This window comes from Panthera onca, chromosome A1 (genome assembly GCF_046562875.1).
Source record: "Panthera onca isolate mPanOnc1 chromosome A1, mPanOnc1 haplotype 2, whole genome shotgun sequence".
Taxonomy (NCBI): Eukaryota; Metazoa; Chordata; class Mammalia; order Carnivora; family Felidae; genus Panthera; species Panthera onca.
In genome coordinates, this window is record NC_138339.1 from 51,577,256 (window position 1) to 51,595,043 (window position 17,788).

The 17,788-nt window shown below is 37.0% G+C and overlaps 1 protein-coding gene across 1 annotated transcript; it reads right to left on the minus strand.

Annotated features, from left to right (window-relative positions):
- Positions 1-1,074: 1,074 nt before the first annotated feature.
- On the minus strand, positions 1,075-17,713 carry SLU7 (spliceosome associated SLU7). The gene is made up of 16 exons (XM_060634919.3): positions 17,587-17,713; positions 15,511-15,696; positions 14,226-14,379; positions 13,806-13,886; positions 13,349-13,513; positions 12,389-12,457; positions 7,799-7,846; positions 7,483-7,614; positions 7,129-7,226; positions 6,603-6,670; positions 6,330-6,469; positions 5,281-5,442; positions 3,872-3,976; positions 3,643-3,714; positions 3,203-3,319; positions 1,075-2,589 (listed from the first exon to the last, which is right to left on the minus strand). The coding sequence occupies exons 2-16, from the start codon at positions 15,678-15,680 to the stop codon at positions 2,410-2,412; spliced, it is 1,761 nt and encodes a 586-aa protein (XP_060490902.1). The 5' UTR covers positions 15,681-15,696; positions 17,587-17,713; the 3' UTR covers positions 1,075-2,409.
- Positions 17,714-17,788: the final 75 nt, after the last annotated feature.

Consider the following 17,788-nt stretch of genomic DNA (forward strand, 5'->3'; position numbering starts at 1 on the left):
AAAGGGAAGGAAACTCCTTGTACCCCATGTTAAACATTCGGGCAAATGCGAGGCTGTAAATTCCATTAAGATACTCACAGTGGAGATGAACTTCTAGAGCTTGTGTCTCGTTTGCCCATGAAGGTCACCCCTTCCCATAAATTAAAGCATGTGGATGAATTTCCTCAGAAAAATTCATTTTGGAGAAAAGATCTTCAATTTTATTTAAAATTCGTTTTAACATGATATTAAAGTTATGAACCCATATTAGATTTTTAGAGGAAAAATTCCAAAGTAGAAACTAGAAAACTGCAGAAAGAAAGACCTCCTTCCTATTTGGGGGATATTTCCTTCCAGAATTGTGACAAACTTAAAGAACAATTTAATAATCTTTCTATAGTCAGTCTTGTTAGAAGCATCCCATTAAGACTGGGGAAAGGGATAGTATCAGAGAATGTGGGATAGATGCATCATTTTTAGGTGTTCAGGGTGAATCTGGTAGACTGAAGCCTGCTTGAGGTTTCTGTCAACAGAAGAAATTGCAAAAGACCAGTCTTTCTGGTCCAGAAAGCAGGGCTTTAAGTACTAGAGAAAGGAGTAGGCTTTAGAGTCAATAGATACTTGGCTTTATGTCCTGGCCCTAACACTTTTACTTATCAGGACCTGAGCAAGCTACCTGGACTTATTAAGCCCTTGTGCTTATTATAAAATAGAGAGATTATCCATTAGTCCATGAAGTTCTTTTGCAGAGATAATATACAAAAATTACAGTACATAGTTCCAGCACTCAACAGGCAGCTATTCGGGAAATAAAATCAAAGTTCACATAATGAATCATGTTCCAGGTGTTATCTTTTTTCCAAAATCAAGAAATAAGACCTGAGTTCAGATATTATAGAATTCTTCCTAAAATCAGTAAATTAGGTTTCATGGAAGAGGGAACAGAGACCCAGAAAAGTCAGGTGATACATTTTTTGACTTAAAAAGATCCTGAAATTTTTTAATTCAAAATTAAAGAAGCTAAGCCCCCTGACAGTCCCATAAACTGCTTTTCTGGTAAATATTTGAAATAATGCTACAAACCACTCAGTTAAGTATTGTAATTATGTATCTTTATTACCAAAAGATAAATAAAATACAAAATAGACATTGTCACTTTATGGAACCACCCCATGGTAAGGTAGGAATATGAACACATAAGTCATTGACTTTCTTGAAATAGGTTAAGAATTACCTCCATTTGCATTGCTTTTTTAATTGCACAGTAGTCTGAATCTACACACTATATTCATAGTACATGACAATTCGATTGTTACTATTTCTGAGATGGTAACTTAAAGCTGTATCCTAATCAGTTTTGGTGAGCTGTTAAAAAGCCAATGTACTTCTATCAGGGGTTTGAAACAGGCTGTTTTCATTGAGCCCACTCTGTATTATTTTCATGATGGTCTTAGAAGAGCCCTGAGGATCATGGCGGTCTCAGTTATTAATAGCCCTACAAGCTATCCTTATAATTCTTCGAAGAAACCTTCAACTTCAGGTTTTGCTTTTTGCAAATTTTACAGACACCTGCTTACTATAGATATTAGGTATAATTGATATTCTACAATCTTTTAAAATTTAATATTCATGATTATTACATAAAGGCAATCACAATTAAAGCAACAAATAGTATCACAAACTGTATTTTCTATGATAGAGGAAAGGATTTCTGTGTTTAAAGGCTCAAGTCCAGAATGATAAAAGACCATCACAACACTGGCTCAAAGATGACAAAATATTATTTTTCTGTTATTCTGGAGGTAAGGTACAAGGAAATATTTTAAAAATAAAAATTTTATAACCAAGTAGAAAACAGAATTATTACTATACAGATTGACATGGGAGATAAAGTTACTCATATGTTCTACAGGTTTCCTTTCAGTAACCCAAAACCCAAGATAGAATAATTTTTTTAGTTTCAGACCAGGGAAACCTTAGAAGGCAAAAACAAAGGATTCTCAAGTAACTATAATTATAGTTACTAATAATTTGAAAAAATGAAACCCTGATTTTGAGAAAGAGTAACTAATCTGCCTTCAAAATGCGTGTTAACTAGATAAAGGGCCATATGAATTGTGGAGATAAAGTTTAAGCCTTAATAATGTTGAGTAGAAGACATTCTTGCTAGGTAAAGAGCCAAGGCCTCTTTCCACATCACCTAATATAAAATTGGAAAAAAAATCTTAACATACACTTAATGAATTGCTCTTTGTTTTTCTTGTTTCTTCGGTGTACAAAGAAATGAATTTACTAAAAGACTTCTGGAAGCTTTATTAAAGTCAGGCAGCAAAAAGAGTAGTCAAGGGGTTTTCCACCTACAATTATCAGCAAGAAGCTGAAAAGAATGTATCTATGTGTCTATCTTGGGTGACTGTCTATAACTAGCTACTACTGTCCAAGGAAGGAGGCCATGGGGTCATCCGGCCTCTGACGTTTCATTCTATAGGCCTCCATTTCCTCTTCAGTGGGTTCCCGAGTTTCATATATGCTATTGTAAGGCCGCTTCCTCTCATCAATCTGCATAATCTCCTTGACGTGAAGAAGGCGGGCTTCCTCTGCATTCAGGGCCTACAGTGAAAGAAAAAACATGAGTACCACCAATAGTAGCAGAGTACCAAAAGACCCCACTGAATGTAAACTGCTATATGAAAAACCTAGATTATCTGAAAGAGCTTGAGAGTCAGCCAGACTACCTTCAAGCTACAACGAATCACTGTTTGGCTGATACAATATTTTCATACAGCAGGAAATAGTCTACCACATTTTCAATGTTAAAAAATGTTTACTTAATAACAAAGATTCAATGAGATTCACTTTACTAACATAAGTCCAAAACTGATACTTCTGGTGGAAACTACAACTCTGACTTTTCCCAAGGACTTGCTGACACAAATTTTAGAGCTAGAAGGCAATTCTTTCTGGACATATGTCAATAACTCTAAAGAACAGCTTTATAAAGAACATTTCTTCTGTACATTAGTGATTTTTATCAAACATTCTGAGAAGCAGGCAATACTAAGACAAAAAAAATCTCCATTTGCATTCTAGGCCTGATACAAGGTGACCTGAGCAAATCACCCAGACTTGGGATTTTTAAAATGAGCTTGGAGACAGGACTAGATAATTTATTAAGGTCCCTACAAATAAAGAATACTGTCATTGCTCTGACTTCATAAAGTACCTTTTTCAATTTTTCATGTTTCTTTTCTTCATCATCACTATCTGAACTGCTCTTTCGATGCTTCTTCTTCTTCTTCTTTTTCTTCTTTTTATCTTCTTTTAGTTTTTCCTGATGCATCTGATAGGGAGGATTGAAATATAGGGTTATTAATGCAAAAACAAAGTTCTGGTGCAAATTTTGAAGTCTGCCCTCCAGCACTTAAAATTTTTGGACACATGGGGTGCTGGGTGGCTCAGTCAGTTAAGTGTCTGACTTCAGCTCAGATCATGATCTCACGGTTCGTGAGTTTGAGCCCTGCATTGGGATCTCTGCTGATAGCACAAAGCCCATTTCAGATCCTCTGTTCCCCTCTCCCTCTCCCTCTCCCCATGCATGCGCACATTCTCTCAAAAATAAATAAACATTAAAAAAGAATTCAGGACAAATGATTATAGACTTACCTCCATGAGCGTTTGAGGTTTTTTTGCAGATTCTTCTCCAGTTGTATCATTTATAATACATTCCTCTGAATTCTGTGGGAAAATATAGTCATTTGACTTGAGTAATCATAGTTACCGATCATTGAAGAAAAAGTTAAAATTTGAAACATGAGAAATATGTTTCATACAGATTCTGACTTAAGAACTTTTGTTGTTTTACACTTGCAAGAACTAGAGCACAATTACTTACAGCAATCTCCTTCCCAGCTTCTCCAGTGCAATAGGAATACTTGAAAAAGGAGTGACAGCATTTGTATCCCCATCGGCCTTCTTTCCAGTAAGATCCCCAGATATGCTGCAGAGAGAGAGTTGTTACTTAAAAAGGAACCTGAAACTAGGGACTCTCATACACTGTTGATATGAGCATAAAATAATACAGTACTTTAAAAGGTTAACTTGGGAGGAAACTTATGGGGATTCCAGGGCTAGCTAATAGGGACAAGGTGGCCTGCTCTCAAGTGTGACAAGCAGGCATTAAATTATAATGGTCTTACATTTTATTCCTAAAACTTTAAAAAAAAATTAGGATATTTGACTTCTCTTTAAAAATTAAGAAGGACTGGGAAATTCTGGGCCCACATTCCTACTTGGCAAGAACTGGCTGTTGCTGACCAGTGGATGCCCCTTTCAGACAGTGTTTGTGTTCTCTAGTTTGTATAATTTGCCTGAGTCACTTCACTCATATGATTTAGTAGCCTGGCCCCTATAGGTAGTTCTGTTTTTGATCCAACTTAGACAATTGTAGTTTGGGTTCACGTGTTTTATAATGTGATGCAGTATGAATTACACTGTATCACTTATGTTCTTGTTAAAATATTTAACTTTAGTCAAGTCTTTAGATCTGAATTTGTTTATAGGAAATACAGAGGATAGAGGAATAACTCGTATGACATCATACAAGTAATTGAACCAGTCAAAATAGAATGTGAGTTTACAAAATAACTGTCCTGATCTGTTTAGGAGTCACTGTCCTGAAAAAGGGGAGTTTTGATAGAGGGAGATAGAGAAAAAGAGACATAACAACCAAAATAAACTTTGACTGGATTCTGACTGAAGACAAAAACAAAAGCAAAAACAAACCACCTATTTAAAGGCATTTTTGTGTATATTTTGGTAATGTGATTAAGAATTACAGATTAGAGGATATTAAGGAATCCATGATAATTTTCTAAAGTGTGATAATGTAGGGGAATATCATTAATTTTAGGAAATACATGATATAGTGTCTATCAGTGAAATATCATAATATCTGTAATTTTCAAGTATTTTAGTAAAAAAAAAGATACAAATATATATATGTGGGTATATGTATATACCAGCATGCATATACCCCTCCCTCTGTCCAGACAAAACATATATGGCAACATGCAAAATATTTCTGAATCTAGGTGGTGGGTATGTGGGTGAACATAATAGTATTCTAAAGTTTTTGTATTTTTAGAAAAATTTCAAAAAATAAAATTAAAATGTAAAAAAAAAAAAAAAAAAAAAAAAAGGAAAACAAGCCCAACAATGATTCGCTATGAAGCTGTAAAAAGAAAATATAACTCAGAGAAAAATGCTAACAAGGACACCAGATGGTTCTAGTTTAACACATACTGTGTGATTGTGGATCTTCACATCCTCCTCATACTTAGAGCAGGCGACAGCCCTCTCCTGTCCTTTGATGACTGTCCCATGTCTTGAGTACTCCACATAGTCTTCAGTCTGAGCTAAAAGCAATTCAGCTGGAGGGGCATCCAAGTGTTCTTGGCCACCATACTAAAAGAACATTGAACATTATTAAATACATTTTACAGCAAAGGTTTGCATTCAAATCTCTATTGATGAGTTTGTTTCTAATCAGAAACATGAAAGCAATATTTTTTATGGGCTCTGTTATACAAAGTACAGTGAAAAAGAAAAAGCCACATGATTTTTATAGGCAAATAAAAGATGTCTCAGTTGTTATTTATGTGTTGAGCGTGGCAGATTACCAAATGGCCATCAATTCCTCTTAACCTTGTATGCGTGCCCATTTGCCACATGACTTTGCTACTCTTCCCCTCAAGAGATAGACAGTCTGTTTCTCCATCTTTGAATCTGGGCCTGGCCATATTACTTGTTCAGGCCTGTGGGAAACTGGGCAAATGTGATGCAAACAAAGGCCTGGAAAGCACTTGTGCAGTGGGGCATATTTTTGTTGCTAGTCTCTGGTACCCCAAGAATGCCATATGAGGCTGGACTAGCCTACCAAAGGAGGAGAGCCCACCCTGGGCAGACATGAGCTGTTCCAGATGAGGTCTCTTAGGACAATCAGCCTGCTAACTGCTAGAGACCAGAATGAGGCCATTCTAGATCATCCAGCTTCAGATGGGCAGGCCCAGACCAGGAGACCCAGCTGACATACAAAATCGTCAGAAATAACCAATGTTTCTTTTAAACTGCTATGTTTTTATTGTTGTTGTTGTTTTCCCGCAAAAGCTTCCTGATACAGCTAAACTGATAATGTATACACTTGATTTCAAGTCAATGTGAGGGTAGGACTGTTCCTAACAAACTAAAAGGGACTTTGTGTGCATTGTATTCCAAATGTAAATTGAATGATCATTAACTGGTCATTTCTCTTTAACGAACATTCTTTTTTTAAGCATTTTGGTCAAAATTACCTTTTCCAGGATGCTTTCTTTCTGCTGTTCCTTGAAGTCTTCTTTTTTGACTTTGAAGGACTTGTACAACAGCTCTAGTTTTGTAGGATCGGCCTGCAGATGCACTTCAGATCCCTTGTCATAGGCTTCCCAAGCAAACACTACAATAATCAAAGACATTTTAATGACTTGTCAGCTACGTTTATTGCATGCTTGTTAAAAACAAACTTTTAAAAATGCCCCCAAATTTCTTTTGAGCTTATAAAAATACCTTGACTTAGAGCAAACACTTACACTGTGTCTGAGCCATTGAAATGGTATCTCCTGTGTATCTAACGAAGTTATCCCCTGCATAGCTCACTCTGTCAATGCAAATTTAAAAAACAAGTTGTTTCAGAAATTGCTTTCTTTAAGGAAAGTTCATTCTTTTCTGACCCAACCATAGATGATGTTTATTTTAACTCAGATTCAGTTTTATGATTAAAAACTCTCCCCCCACCCCTGCCCTACCTTGAAATCTATTTTTTAATGTTTACTTATTTTTGAGAGAGAGAGAAAGAGAGAGAGAGAAAGAGAGAGAGAGAGAGTGAGAGAGAGAGAGAGAGAGAGAGAGAGACAGAGTGCAAGCATGGGAGGAACAGAGAGAGGGAGACACAGAATATGAAGCAGACTCCAGGCTCTGAGCTGAGCTGTCAGCACAGAGCCTGATGCCGGGCTCAAACCCACAGACCGTGAGGTCATGACCTGAGCTGAAGTTGGATGCTTAACTGACTGAGCCACCCAGGCGCCCCAAAATCTATACATTTAACTTGATACTTACTCATCTGGATTCTTTCCTGCATTGGCATAGGGATTCTCTCTCATCGCTCTAGTTTTGGGATCATAGTAAGCAGAATTTGGATCTAAATTCCGCAAATACTAGAAGGGAAAATGGTTTAAGACTGCATTAATGTTTACTTCTGTCAAAAAAGATTTCAGCACACTAGGCAGATGAGTCAATCACGATCAACTGTGTGTATACATTTCCGGGTACAGAAGATAAAATACAGAATGATACCTAATCTTGGAATGACTATATTACCTATATACTGTCCAGATACCAGATGAGTAGACAAAATTTGGGGTGGGAAGACAAATATTTTTTGAGTGTGTATGTTAAGTTGGCAAGGCTTACTTTTGCAATATCTTCTCGAATCCTGAGATTCCGGACAGTAATTCGCCTCTTAGAGTCAAAGTTCTGTCCAGGCATGTCAATGTCATCTGCGTATTTATCTTCATCCTCATCTTCACTATTATGATCTTTTTCCTGAAGGAAGTGGAAAGAGGGAAAAACAAATTATAAGAAAAAAAGAGCAGCATCTAGTTCTTACTTTCCTTTAATCCAACTCTTATTCAGTTATATTCCTTAAAGCTATTATTATTAGTTATTGTTATTAGCCATTAGCCATCAGAAATTGAAAAATTTGCCAGACAAGGCAAATATTTATTACCGTTTGAGAATTTGGTTCCTCTTCTCCCCACTGGTGTTTTGGAGAATTCTGCATTATGCAAGAAGAAAAAGAATTTGTTATTTTATTCCACTGAATCTACTGATTCACACTTTATTTTTTTATTATCATTTTTTTAATGTTTAGTTTTGAGAGAGAGAGAGTTAGAGCAAGCACAAGCAGGGGAGGGGCAGCGAGGGAGACAGAGAATCCAAAGCAGGCTCCAGGCTCCAAGCTGTCAGCACAGAGCCTGATGCAGGGCTCACACTCATGAAGTGTGAGATCATGACCGGAGCTGAAGTTGGATGCTTAACCGACTGAGCCACCCAGAAGCCCTTATTGATTCACATGTTAAATACTTAGGTAAAATAATATAACTTAAGTCTAACTGAACAAATCCTCCTATTTCTCATTGTAATGAACACATAAGTTCTGAATACAAGTATGTACTTATGAATAATTTTATCAGACTGTCTACAAAGCCAGTAAATTTCTAGCGAATTTTCAATGATATAGGATTATAATCACACAAGGGTAGGAGGAACATCAAGATGACCAATGTAATCAATATATATTCATTTCTTATATGTTAACCTTTAGACACCATTTTTGCTAAACCTTACTAGTTTTCTATCAAGTCCAAAAAGAAAATGTTACAGGATCATGTAATAAGTATCTTTAGAACCAGAACAGCTTATGTAAAATTTAGGCAATGAAGGAATCTACTCAGATGACACCATACTGTAATTTAAGAAGGGTGAGATCCTTGGCACAAAGATACTCTTTCTTCATTAGCAACTGGTCAGGATTTTCTCTAATTCTACAAAATGCCTATACCAAAGTAATCAGTATTTTATCATGTCCCTTTAAAAACCTTCAAAGGCTAAAAAGAGTACCTTATAGTATAGTGGAGGAATATGAAAATATATGTGTGTGTGAATCAATCTATCTATCTATCTATCTATCCATTCTCCCTATATAAATAGAATGATAGATATAGATACATATACAATATATTGGTGAGAGCATAAATTTGAGCAGCTCTCCTAAATAGTATCTAAGTGATATGACACCAAAATATTAAATAAAATACTCACTGTGTCAACAACTACACATTAAGGAATTTACTCTAAGGGAATAATGTATCAATTATATAAAGAGATATGTACAAGAATGTGATTTATAGTGTCGTATATAGTATCAAAAATTTGGGAAAAAAATCAACTTAATAATAGATAATTGGTTATATACATTACTGTACTTGATGAACACTGAACATCCATTAAGGTGATTCTATCTGGGGCACCTGGGTGACTCAGTCAGTTAGGTGTCCAACTCTTGGTTTCAGCTGAGGTCATAATCTCACGGTCATGAGACTGAGCCCGTTCCTGGCTCCACACTGGGCATGGAGCCTACTTAGGATTCTCTCTCTCTCTCTTTTCCTCTGCCCTTCACCTGCTCATGCTTGAACTCTCCCCCCTCCCCCAAAAAACCGTGAAAGTGATTCTATTCAATCTGCAGGAAAAAAACATATAATTTGCTACCCCCCTTTCTTTTTTGCTGTTATTTTTTTTGCTGTTAAAAAGGGAGAAAGAGATGGGAATAACATTATATATTTGTTTTTGTTTGTATTTATGTAAGAAACTCTGAAAGTATCCACAAGAAAAACAGATTATGGGGGGGTGGTGAGGTTTTGAGATAGGATGAATGGAGGCAAGGATGGGAGACTTTTTACTGCATATCTTCTTAAATTACTCTGAGTTTTATATAATACCATGTGAATTTATATAAAAATAAATAGGTCTATATTTATTTAATTACACAGGAAACATGATCTCATTGCCTCTATCGTTTAACTGAAAGAGGTGATAATTAAGTATGCAAAGATGAAATCCACATAAAAAACAAGTTGTATTATCATTACACACATATATAGATATATGGGGGTAGGTGGAGTGGGACCTAGAAAGGCCAACCTCAAAATGTTAATAGTTAAAATAGGAGATACTGACTTTCTTCCTTATAATTTTTCTAAAATTTCTTTCACTGCATATGTGTTACTTTCAGAATCATTTTTTTAAATAAAGATTTCATTTTTTAAGTAATTTCTACACCCAACATGGGGTTCGAACTCACAAGCCTGAGATAGTCACAAGCCTTACTGACTGAGGCAGCCAGGCGTCCCAGAATTATGTGTTCTTTTAAATGTTCTTCAGTTATTTTTATTTTTGGTTTAGAGAATAAGAGAGGAGGAGAGGGGCAGAGAGACAGAGAGAATCTTAAGCAGCCTCCACACTCAGTGTGGAGTGTGGAGCCTGGTGTCAGGCTTGATCCCATGACCCTCGGATTATGACCTCAGCTGAAATCAAGAGTCAGACACTTAACCAACTGAGCTGCCTAGGTGCCTGTTTTTTGTTTTATTTTTTAAGTTTATTTATTTATTTTGAGAGAGAGAGAGAAGAGAGTGTACGTGAGCAGGGATGGGGCAGAGAGAGAGAGAGAGAGAGAGAGAGAGAGAGAGAGAGGAAGAAAGAATACCAAGTAGGCTCTGTGTTATTAGCACAGAGCCTGACACAGGACTTGGTCTCATGATCTGTGAGATCATGACCTGAGCCAAAGTCAAGAGTTGGATGCTTAACCAACTAAGACATCCAGGCACCTTTGTTTTTTAAAAAAAATAATTGTTTTTTGGAGTTCCCACAAGTTGCGAGTTCAACAACAAAAAAATTTATAATGCTGTACAGAAAGTTCAGTCTCTACAGTAGACTTTTCTCCTATGTATATAGTTAATATCCAAGTACTGAAGTGGTCAAAAATCATCAGTCCCCTGTATACATTTAAGTATGCTTACTGGGGAACTAAATTATACTATGTTTACGATAAACAACAGAGAATTTATTAGAACAAAAGAAACAGGCCATTTTCCTTTTTCCAGAATTGGTGGTAACAACAGTTATGAATTACCAAATGTTTACTTACTATGTGATATGAATGCTAAACCTCCTGAAGGGTACATGTTATCTCTGTTTGAGAGATGACAAACTGAGGCTCAGAGAAGCAAATTAATTTTTCTATGATCACCTAGCTAGACAAGGACAGAGCTGGATTTTAGCATCTATCTGTTAACCTGTGCTGTGAGCCTCAGGGACTGTTCGCTAAGTGGCTTAGGGACTGTTCGCTTGGTGCTTACTTAGGTCTGTTTCTAATTCATACTTGGCAAGAATTCCTTTTAGAAATTTAAACTCCAAATGTTTTTTATGTGTGCCATAAATTTGTTAAAAAAAAAAACTTTTAATAAGCATAATATACATTAACTATTAAGTTGTCATGAATAAAAAATTGGCTGCAATACATCTTTTTACTATAAAATTTTTCTGGTCAAAAATTTTGTTTTATTCACCTATAAAATTATTATAGTCATTATGGAAAATGTAGAAAGCGATAGTAAAAATACAAAGAAAAATTTACTAATCCTACACTGGATGAGAATTAGTATTCTTATCTTTTTTCCTATGTGATGTTACAATATTTTTTCATGTGTTATTTAAATGTAAGTGTTACCCACTGTTGTTATAAAGATTTTAAGAGCTATGCCCCAGGGGCGCCTGGGTGGCTCAGTCGGTTGAGCATCTGACTTCGACTCAGGTCATGATCCTGTGGTTCATGAGTTCAAGCCTCACATCGGGCTCTGTGCCGACAGCTCAGAGCCTGGAGTCTGTTTCAGATTCTGTGTCTCTCTCTCTCTCTGCCCCTTGCCTGCTCACGTTTTGTCTCTCTCAAAAATAAACATTAAAAAAAATTTTAAAAAAAGAGCCATGCCCCATTCTATCATGCAGATGCAGGACAGTTTACTTCACCAATTCCCCGTTCCTATTTAAGCTATTTCATTTTCTTGCTATCTTAAAAAGTGCTACAATGAACATCTTTGCATATATGATTTTTTCCTGATTACTAGAAAATTTTTTAGGATTGAAAGATCTACTAATTTAATTCCAGAAAACGTATATAAATATTTTATGGCAACATTCTTTACAAAATGATTGTGCCAAGGTATATTCTCATGAATGGTATGAGTGCCAGTTTTACTCTTTCCTCTCAATAGCACTTCTCTGTCCCTAAAATCTTGTTCTTTTTTTTAATGTTTGTTTTTGCGAGAGACAGAGAGAGAGAAGAGGGAAGAGAGAAGAGGGAAGAGAGAGGAGAGAAGAGAGAGGAGAGGAGAGGAGAGGAGAGGAGAGGAGAGGAGAGGAGAGGGAGAGAGAGAGGGAGGGAGGGAGGGAGGGAGGGAGGGAGGGAGGGAGGGAGGGAGAGAGAGAGAGAGAGAGAGAGAGAACACGTGCACACAGGGGAGAGGGAGCCAGAGTATCTGAAGCGGGCTTTGTGCTGACAGCAGATAGTTGAATATGGGGCTCGAAATCATGAACCGTGAGAGATCATGACCTGAGCTGAAGTTGGATGCTTAACTGACTGAGCCACTCTGGCACCCCTGCTAAAATCTTTTCTAACTGGAGAGATAAAATGAATTCTTGTTTCAATTTTCATTTTTGTTTGCTAAGAGTTTGAATTTTTTTATTGATCATTTTTATTACTTACAGCTTGTTCCACTAATTTCCCTGAGGCTAATTCTTCTTGGAGTTTCTGGGCTTTCAGTGTTCGTTTTGCCTAATAAAAAAGGAAACATTTGAAATTAACTTTACAACATTCAAATGAACATTTAGTTTTTTTATATTTAAAATCAACAAATTTATTGCGTTCAGAAAGTTCACTAAACAAGGTCGTCTCTTTGGGATTTCTTGTAGCTCCAGATCTATGGTTTCTAAACAGGAGTTACAAACTCCTGTTTGAACCAGGCATTAATATAAACTGAGCCAAACAGCAGCAGTGATTAAACTGCAGAGAACAAGCTAAGTCCAGAAGGAGCAGCTGTCACCTGACTCCAGATGACTGACTCTTGCCAGGCAGACCCAGGATTACCATATCATTGTTCAAGAATAGATGAAACTTACATTATACGAAATCCCATGATTTTTAAATGTAAACTCTACTTAAAAAAAAAGAAAAAGGCAGTGTGACTATGGATTTTAAGGAATGGGGATGAGTAGGTAAAATCATAACAGAAAAAAACCGAAGTTGAATTAAAATAAAATTCGATTTTCTGAAATGAGTTATCCTATTCCCCTCTCACCTCTCTCAAATGCTATGCGAGACAATGGTAAAAATAGGTCCATGGGCAAGATGCAGTGTGTGTGTGTACGGGGGGGCAAGAGTTTATAACCTTAAAAAGCCAAAAGCTTTAGATATTAATCTGTTCTCATGCTTCCAATATCTTCTGCAACCTCAGGAATCAAAAAACAATATAAGAATCAAATAAGACACTGCTGCCAATAGGGCTAGCCCACTTCATCTTCACTATTCCATTAGGCCTACTACTATTATTATAAAAATGCTACCATTTTTATATTGCTTGAAGACAAAAAATAGAGTTGCTAAACCAGTGATACAGCAAAATGTACATTCTTTAAGGAATGTGGGAAAGCAGGGAACTTTGCTCACCAGATCAACTTTGGCGTATTCCTCTACAATTTTCATGTGTTCCTCTGGATTGTAGCCATTCCACCGGTCCCTCTTCCCATCATAGTCAAACATCAGCTGGGGCTGGACATGCTCATCTGGAGCTATATTAGTACCTGTAAATTTTGCTCCAACTCGCCTAGGTCTCTGGGAAATAAAATAAAATAAAATCTTTCCCTAAGTTCCTGTAGCCCAGAGGAAAATTTCAGATGACCTTTACAAAGCAAGGATAAACACACCATGGGAGTTTATGGTCTGTTCAGTTATCAGTTACTCTCCCAGCAGTAAATTCTGATGGTGCTAATCCAATTTCACTCAAATTAATTTTTTTTTTAACTTGTACCAAAATTTAGGTAATTTTAGAAAAATAGAATTAATCTGACAAGGAAGAATAAAAGAGACTCTGACAAGTTTCTAAAATTCTCAAAGGTGAGCTTACCTCAAAGCAGTCTTTCTTTTTGTGTGTCATGGCCCCACAATTTTCACATGCTCCCTTGCGGTACTTAGTAGTTATGGAATTCTATAAATGGATACAAAGAAAAACAAAATATTCTAATTATCTGAATAAATTAGAAATAATTTTGGCTCTCACTACTATATTATCTAATGAAGTGACTGACTCATTAAGAGAAAAACGAGTTAGAGTCTCCATACTTTATAAATGAGAAAATTAAGTACTTTAGCAACATAAAATTTATAAAAGAAAACACAGACTAAAATAGTATGTATTGTGAATTTTAATCCCAGGTAAAAGATTATATAACGTTTCAATTTAACATAGTATCGAAGGTTCTTATATGAAGTTCTTAAAATAAAATCTCCATTTCCAAAAGGATATATAGAAAAGTTGCCCACATACCTCTTTTACACCCCTCTTGTACCATTCTCCAGATGAGCTGTATTGCTTCTGTTTCTCTGGTTGTGGTCTCTGGTGCTTTAAAGTAGGTCTTTTTGATGGATCAATATACCATGGCACTGAAGAAATATACTGAGGTATATGAGGGTTGATGTCTCTGTAATTAAAAAAAAATATATATATTTTTAAAGAATAAAGTTTGGGGGGTGCTTGGGTGGCTCAGTTGGTTAAGCGTCTGACTCTTGATTTTGGCTCAGGTCATGATCTCACGGTTCATGAGATCGAGCCTTGCATAGGGCTCTGTGCTGACAATGTGGAGCTTGCTTGGGATTCTCTCCTCTCTCCGCCTCTTCCCACTTGTGCTTACTCATGCTGTCGCCCTCTCTCTCTCAAAAATAAACAAACATGTAAAAAAGGAAAAAAGTTTGAAAATAGTTGATATTACAATTACAAAGGTAGCCTTTATAGACTCTAAGGCCAGAGATAATGCAGTGGGAGGGAGAGGGAAGAGAATATGCTTGGTATCTCTATAATATAGAAAAAAAAAAAAGAAAAGTAAGCAAAGTAATTTATACTTTATTTTAGATTGAAAAAAATTCCAATATAGAAACTAAGAATAGTGATAGAACTGAAGTGAGGAGATAGATATGGAAGACACGGATGTATGTTAGTAAATAATGTCTTATAAAAGAGTAAGAAGCTAGCTAATAATGTCTAGAGTTGATTAAAACAATGATGTAGGTACATTATTTAGAGATGTGGAAGTATCAACCAGAAAAACTCAAAACAGAAAGATTTAGAAGATTTGCAGAGGTGGAACAAGGAGTGGGAGGGGTTGAAAGGGATGACTGCTGTTCATTGTAAGTCCTTCAATATTTTTTTATTAAACCTTACATATATGAATTTGATAAAATAATAAAAACAAAAGAAGGTAAATGGTAAAGATAGCTTCCTGTCAAAGCAAAGGATGAAAAATTACTCAACTACGTGGACATAAATTTGAATTTTTAAAAAATGTTTATTTATTTACTTTGAGAGAGAGGGAGAGAGAGAGAGCACGTGCACATGTGCACAAGGGAAAGGCAGAAACAGAAAGGGAGAGAGAGAATCCCAAGCAGGCTCTACGTGGGGTCAGCGCAGAGCCAGACATGGGGCTCGATCTCACAAACCTTGAGACCATAACCTGAATGGAAACCAGGAGTTAGACGCTTAACCGACTGAGTCACCCAGGCGCCCCATAAATCTGAATTCTGAATGAACAGATCATGCAAATAATGAAAGAACTTACTTTCCTTCTTCATCAACTTCTGCAGGAGCATTACCCAGTTTCCGCTGCTCTTCTAACTCCTTCTTCTTTCTCCAGTCCTCTCTGGTCATCTTCTTTGGTTCCTCCAGACTCATTTCTTTGGACCCCGACAGGGGGGCCGTATTAACTGCATCTACAGCTGCAGCTGACATGGTTATCTGGACCCCTCTATGAAAAGAATGAAATACATATTAGTATAAAGTAGGCCTTCATGAATTCATCAGTAAAACTATTAAAAGTACATCCTAATAACATATACTACAGTCTGGCTTATATATTTCATAAGTTCTTATAGTATCTGTAAGGGAAGGGTCTCGTTCCCCTCCACAAAGTCTCTATTTACCATCTGTAGTTCCTCCCTCAACTCTAATTTATAAATGCAGAGAAATATATAGACATGTACTCAAAATTTCATAAGACTCTTTCATTAACATTCCTGAATTTCTCTACGTGTGTCTCAGACTTTACCAACACATTACCTTACATGAGTAAACAATGTCCTGTTTTCCTTAAAGACAAAATGCCTTAAGAATTATCTATATCCACTGACTCTATTTCCTCATCTTCTACTTCTCTCCTCAATCACTCTAATTTAGCTTCCATTCCCTACCTCTCTAAAGAATTACCACTAAGTTATCAATGATCAATGTACTAAATCCACTATACATTTTTCAGTTCTGTTCCTTCCCTCTTGAAATATTCTTATCCCTTGGCGTAAGTAACACTATACTCTCCTGTTTTTTCTTGACTCTTGCTGCTCCTGTCTCCTTTGCAGGTTCATCTAGGTCTGCCTAGTTATTTGATTTTGCATTCTACAGGGCTCAGTGCTAGAGTCTCTTTCATTACTCAGGCCTCCATCAGTAGACTAGGTCATCTATTTCTAAGGCTTCATAGCCAGAGTATATTACTGTTGGCTCTCCAACTTACATCTCCTCTCCAGATCTTTTATCTGAGTTTCATATACATATATTCCAATTGCTTACTTCATAGCATCTTCACTTAGAGGTCTTAGTAATACCTAAACTCAACAAATCTTAGTTGAAACTCATGATCTCCTCCATGAAATCTCATCTCCATTCACTGTTTCCTCTCTTTTTTTTTAATTTTTTTTTTAACATTTATTTATTTTTGAGACAGAGAGAGACAGAGCATGAACGGGGGAGGGACAGACAGAGAAGGAGACATAGAATCGGAAGCAGGCTCCAGGCTCTGAGCCATCAGCCCAGAGCCCAGACGCGGGGCTCGAACTCATGGACCGCGAGATCATGACCTGATCTGAAGTCGGACGCTTAACCGACTGAGCCACCCAGGCGCCCTGTTTCCTCTCTTAATGAAAAATACCACTCATTCCTTTACATATGTGTCCCAGCTAATCTCCACACCTATTTCATCACTAAGTATTGTTATTTTCACCTTCTGAATAGCACTCAAATTTATCGACTTCTCTCTATTCTCAATGCTACCATTTCAGTGTAAGTTATTACTTTCCTTTCTTATGGGTCTTCTGTCAGTCTCTCCAATCAGTTCTCCACACTGCAGTGTTATTTTTTCAAAACACGTATTTAATCATACCATGTCCTACTACTGCACAAGCTTAAAATCCTTCAATGTGGCACTGTCCAAGAGAAATATAATGCCAGCCTCATACATCATTTTAAGCATTCCAGTAGTCATATTAAGATAGTAAAAAAAAAAAAGCAGCTTCTCTTAATATAAGAGAAACTAAAGTAAGTCTTTAAAATCTGACAGATTTTATAGGTATTCAGACTAATCCCCAACAACACTGTCCCCCTAACAGCTGGACAGTGCACCTCCAACATCCGATAATTCATACTCTAAAAACCACTGAAGACGCACTCCTGGTCTGGCTGGGCACAAGTAAAGTGTCTGAGGCCTAGGACGGCGGCTTCTTTCTCGGTCCCCAATCCCCGTTTCCCCCTCGACCTGGCGTTCATCACTTCCGTAAGGATATATCTAAGAATTAGGAGCCTTCAGACTATTTTCCAGAGTTTTCTAGCTTCACTTCTTCTCGATCCCCAAATTCCCACATTTCCTCACCCAGTCCGGCCACAGCCGACCCCAAAGGCTTGCGACAGAGACGAGATCGGTCCGTCAATGTTTACTTCCTGTTGTTCCGCCCTCTCCCGGCAGCCACTTCGGTAGTTTCCGGACGAGAGGCAACATGCGCATTAACATCTTGTGGAGGGGAGGGAACTCAGGCTCCCACGCGACGTTGAAATCGCGAGATCTCGAGGTTTCC

Coding starts and splice junctions, on each gene's coding strand:
- SLU7 (XM_060634919.3), bottom strand. CDS start 15,680: ATGTCAGCTGCAGCTGTAGATGCAGTTAATACGGCCCCCCTGTCGGGG. Junction 5,443..6,329: donor AAGAAAGCATCCTGGAAAAG/GTAATTTTGACC, acceptor ATGTTCTTTTAG/TATGGTGGCCAAGAACACTT. Junction 3,320..3,642: donor AACCTCAAACGCTCATGGAG/GTAAGTCTATAA, acceptor CCTCCCTATCAG/ATGCATCAGGAAAAACTAAA.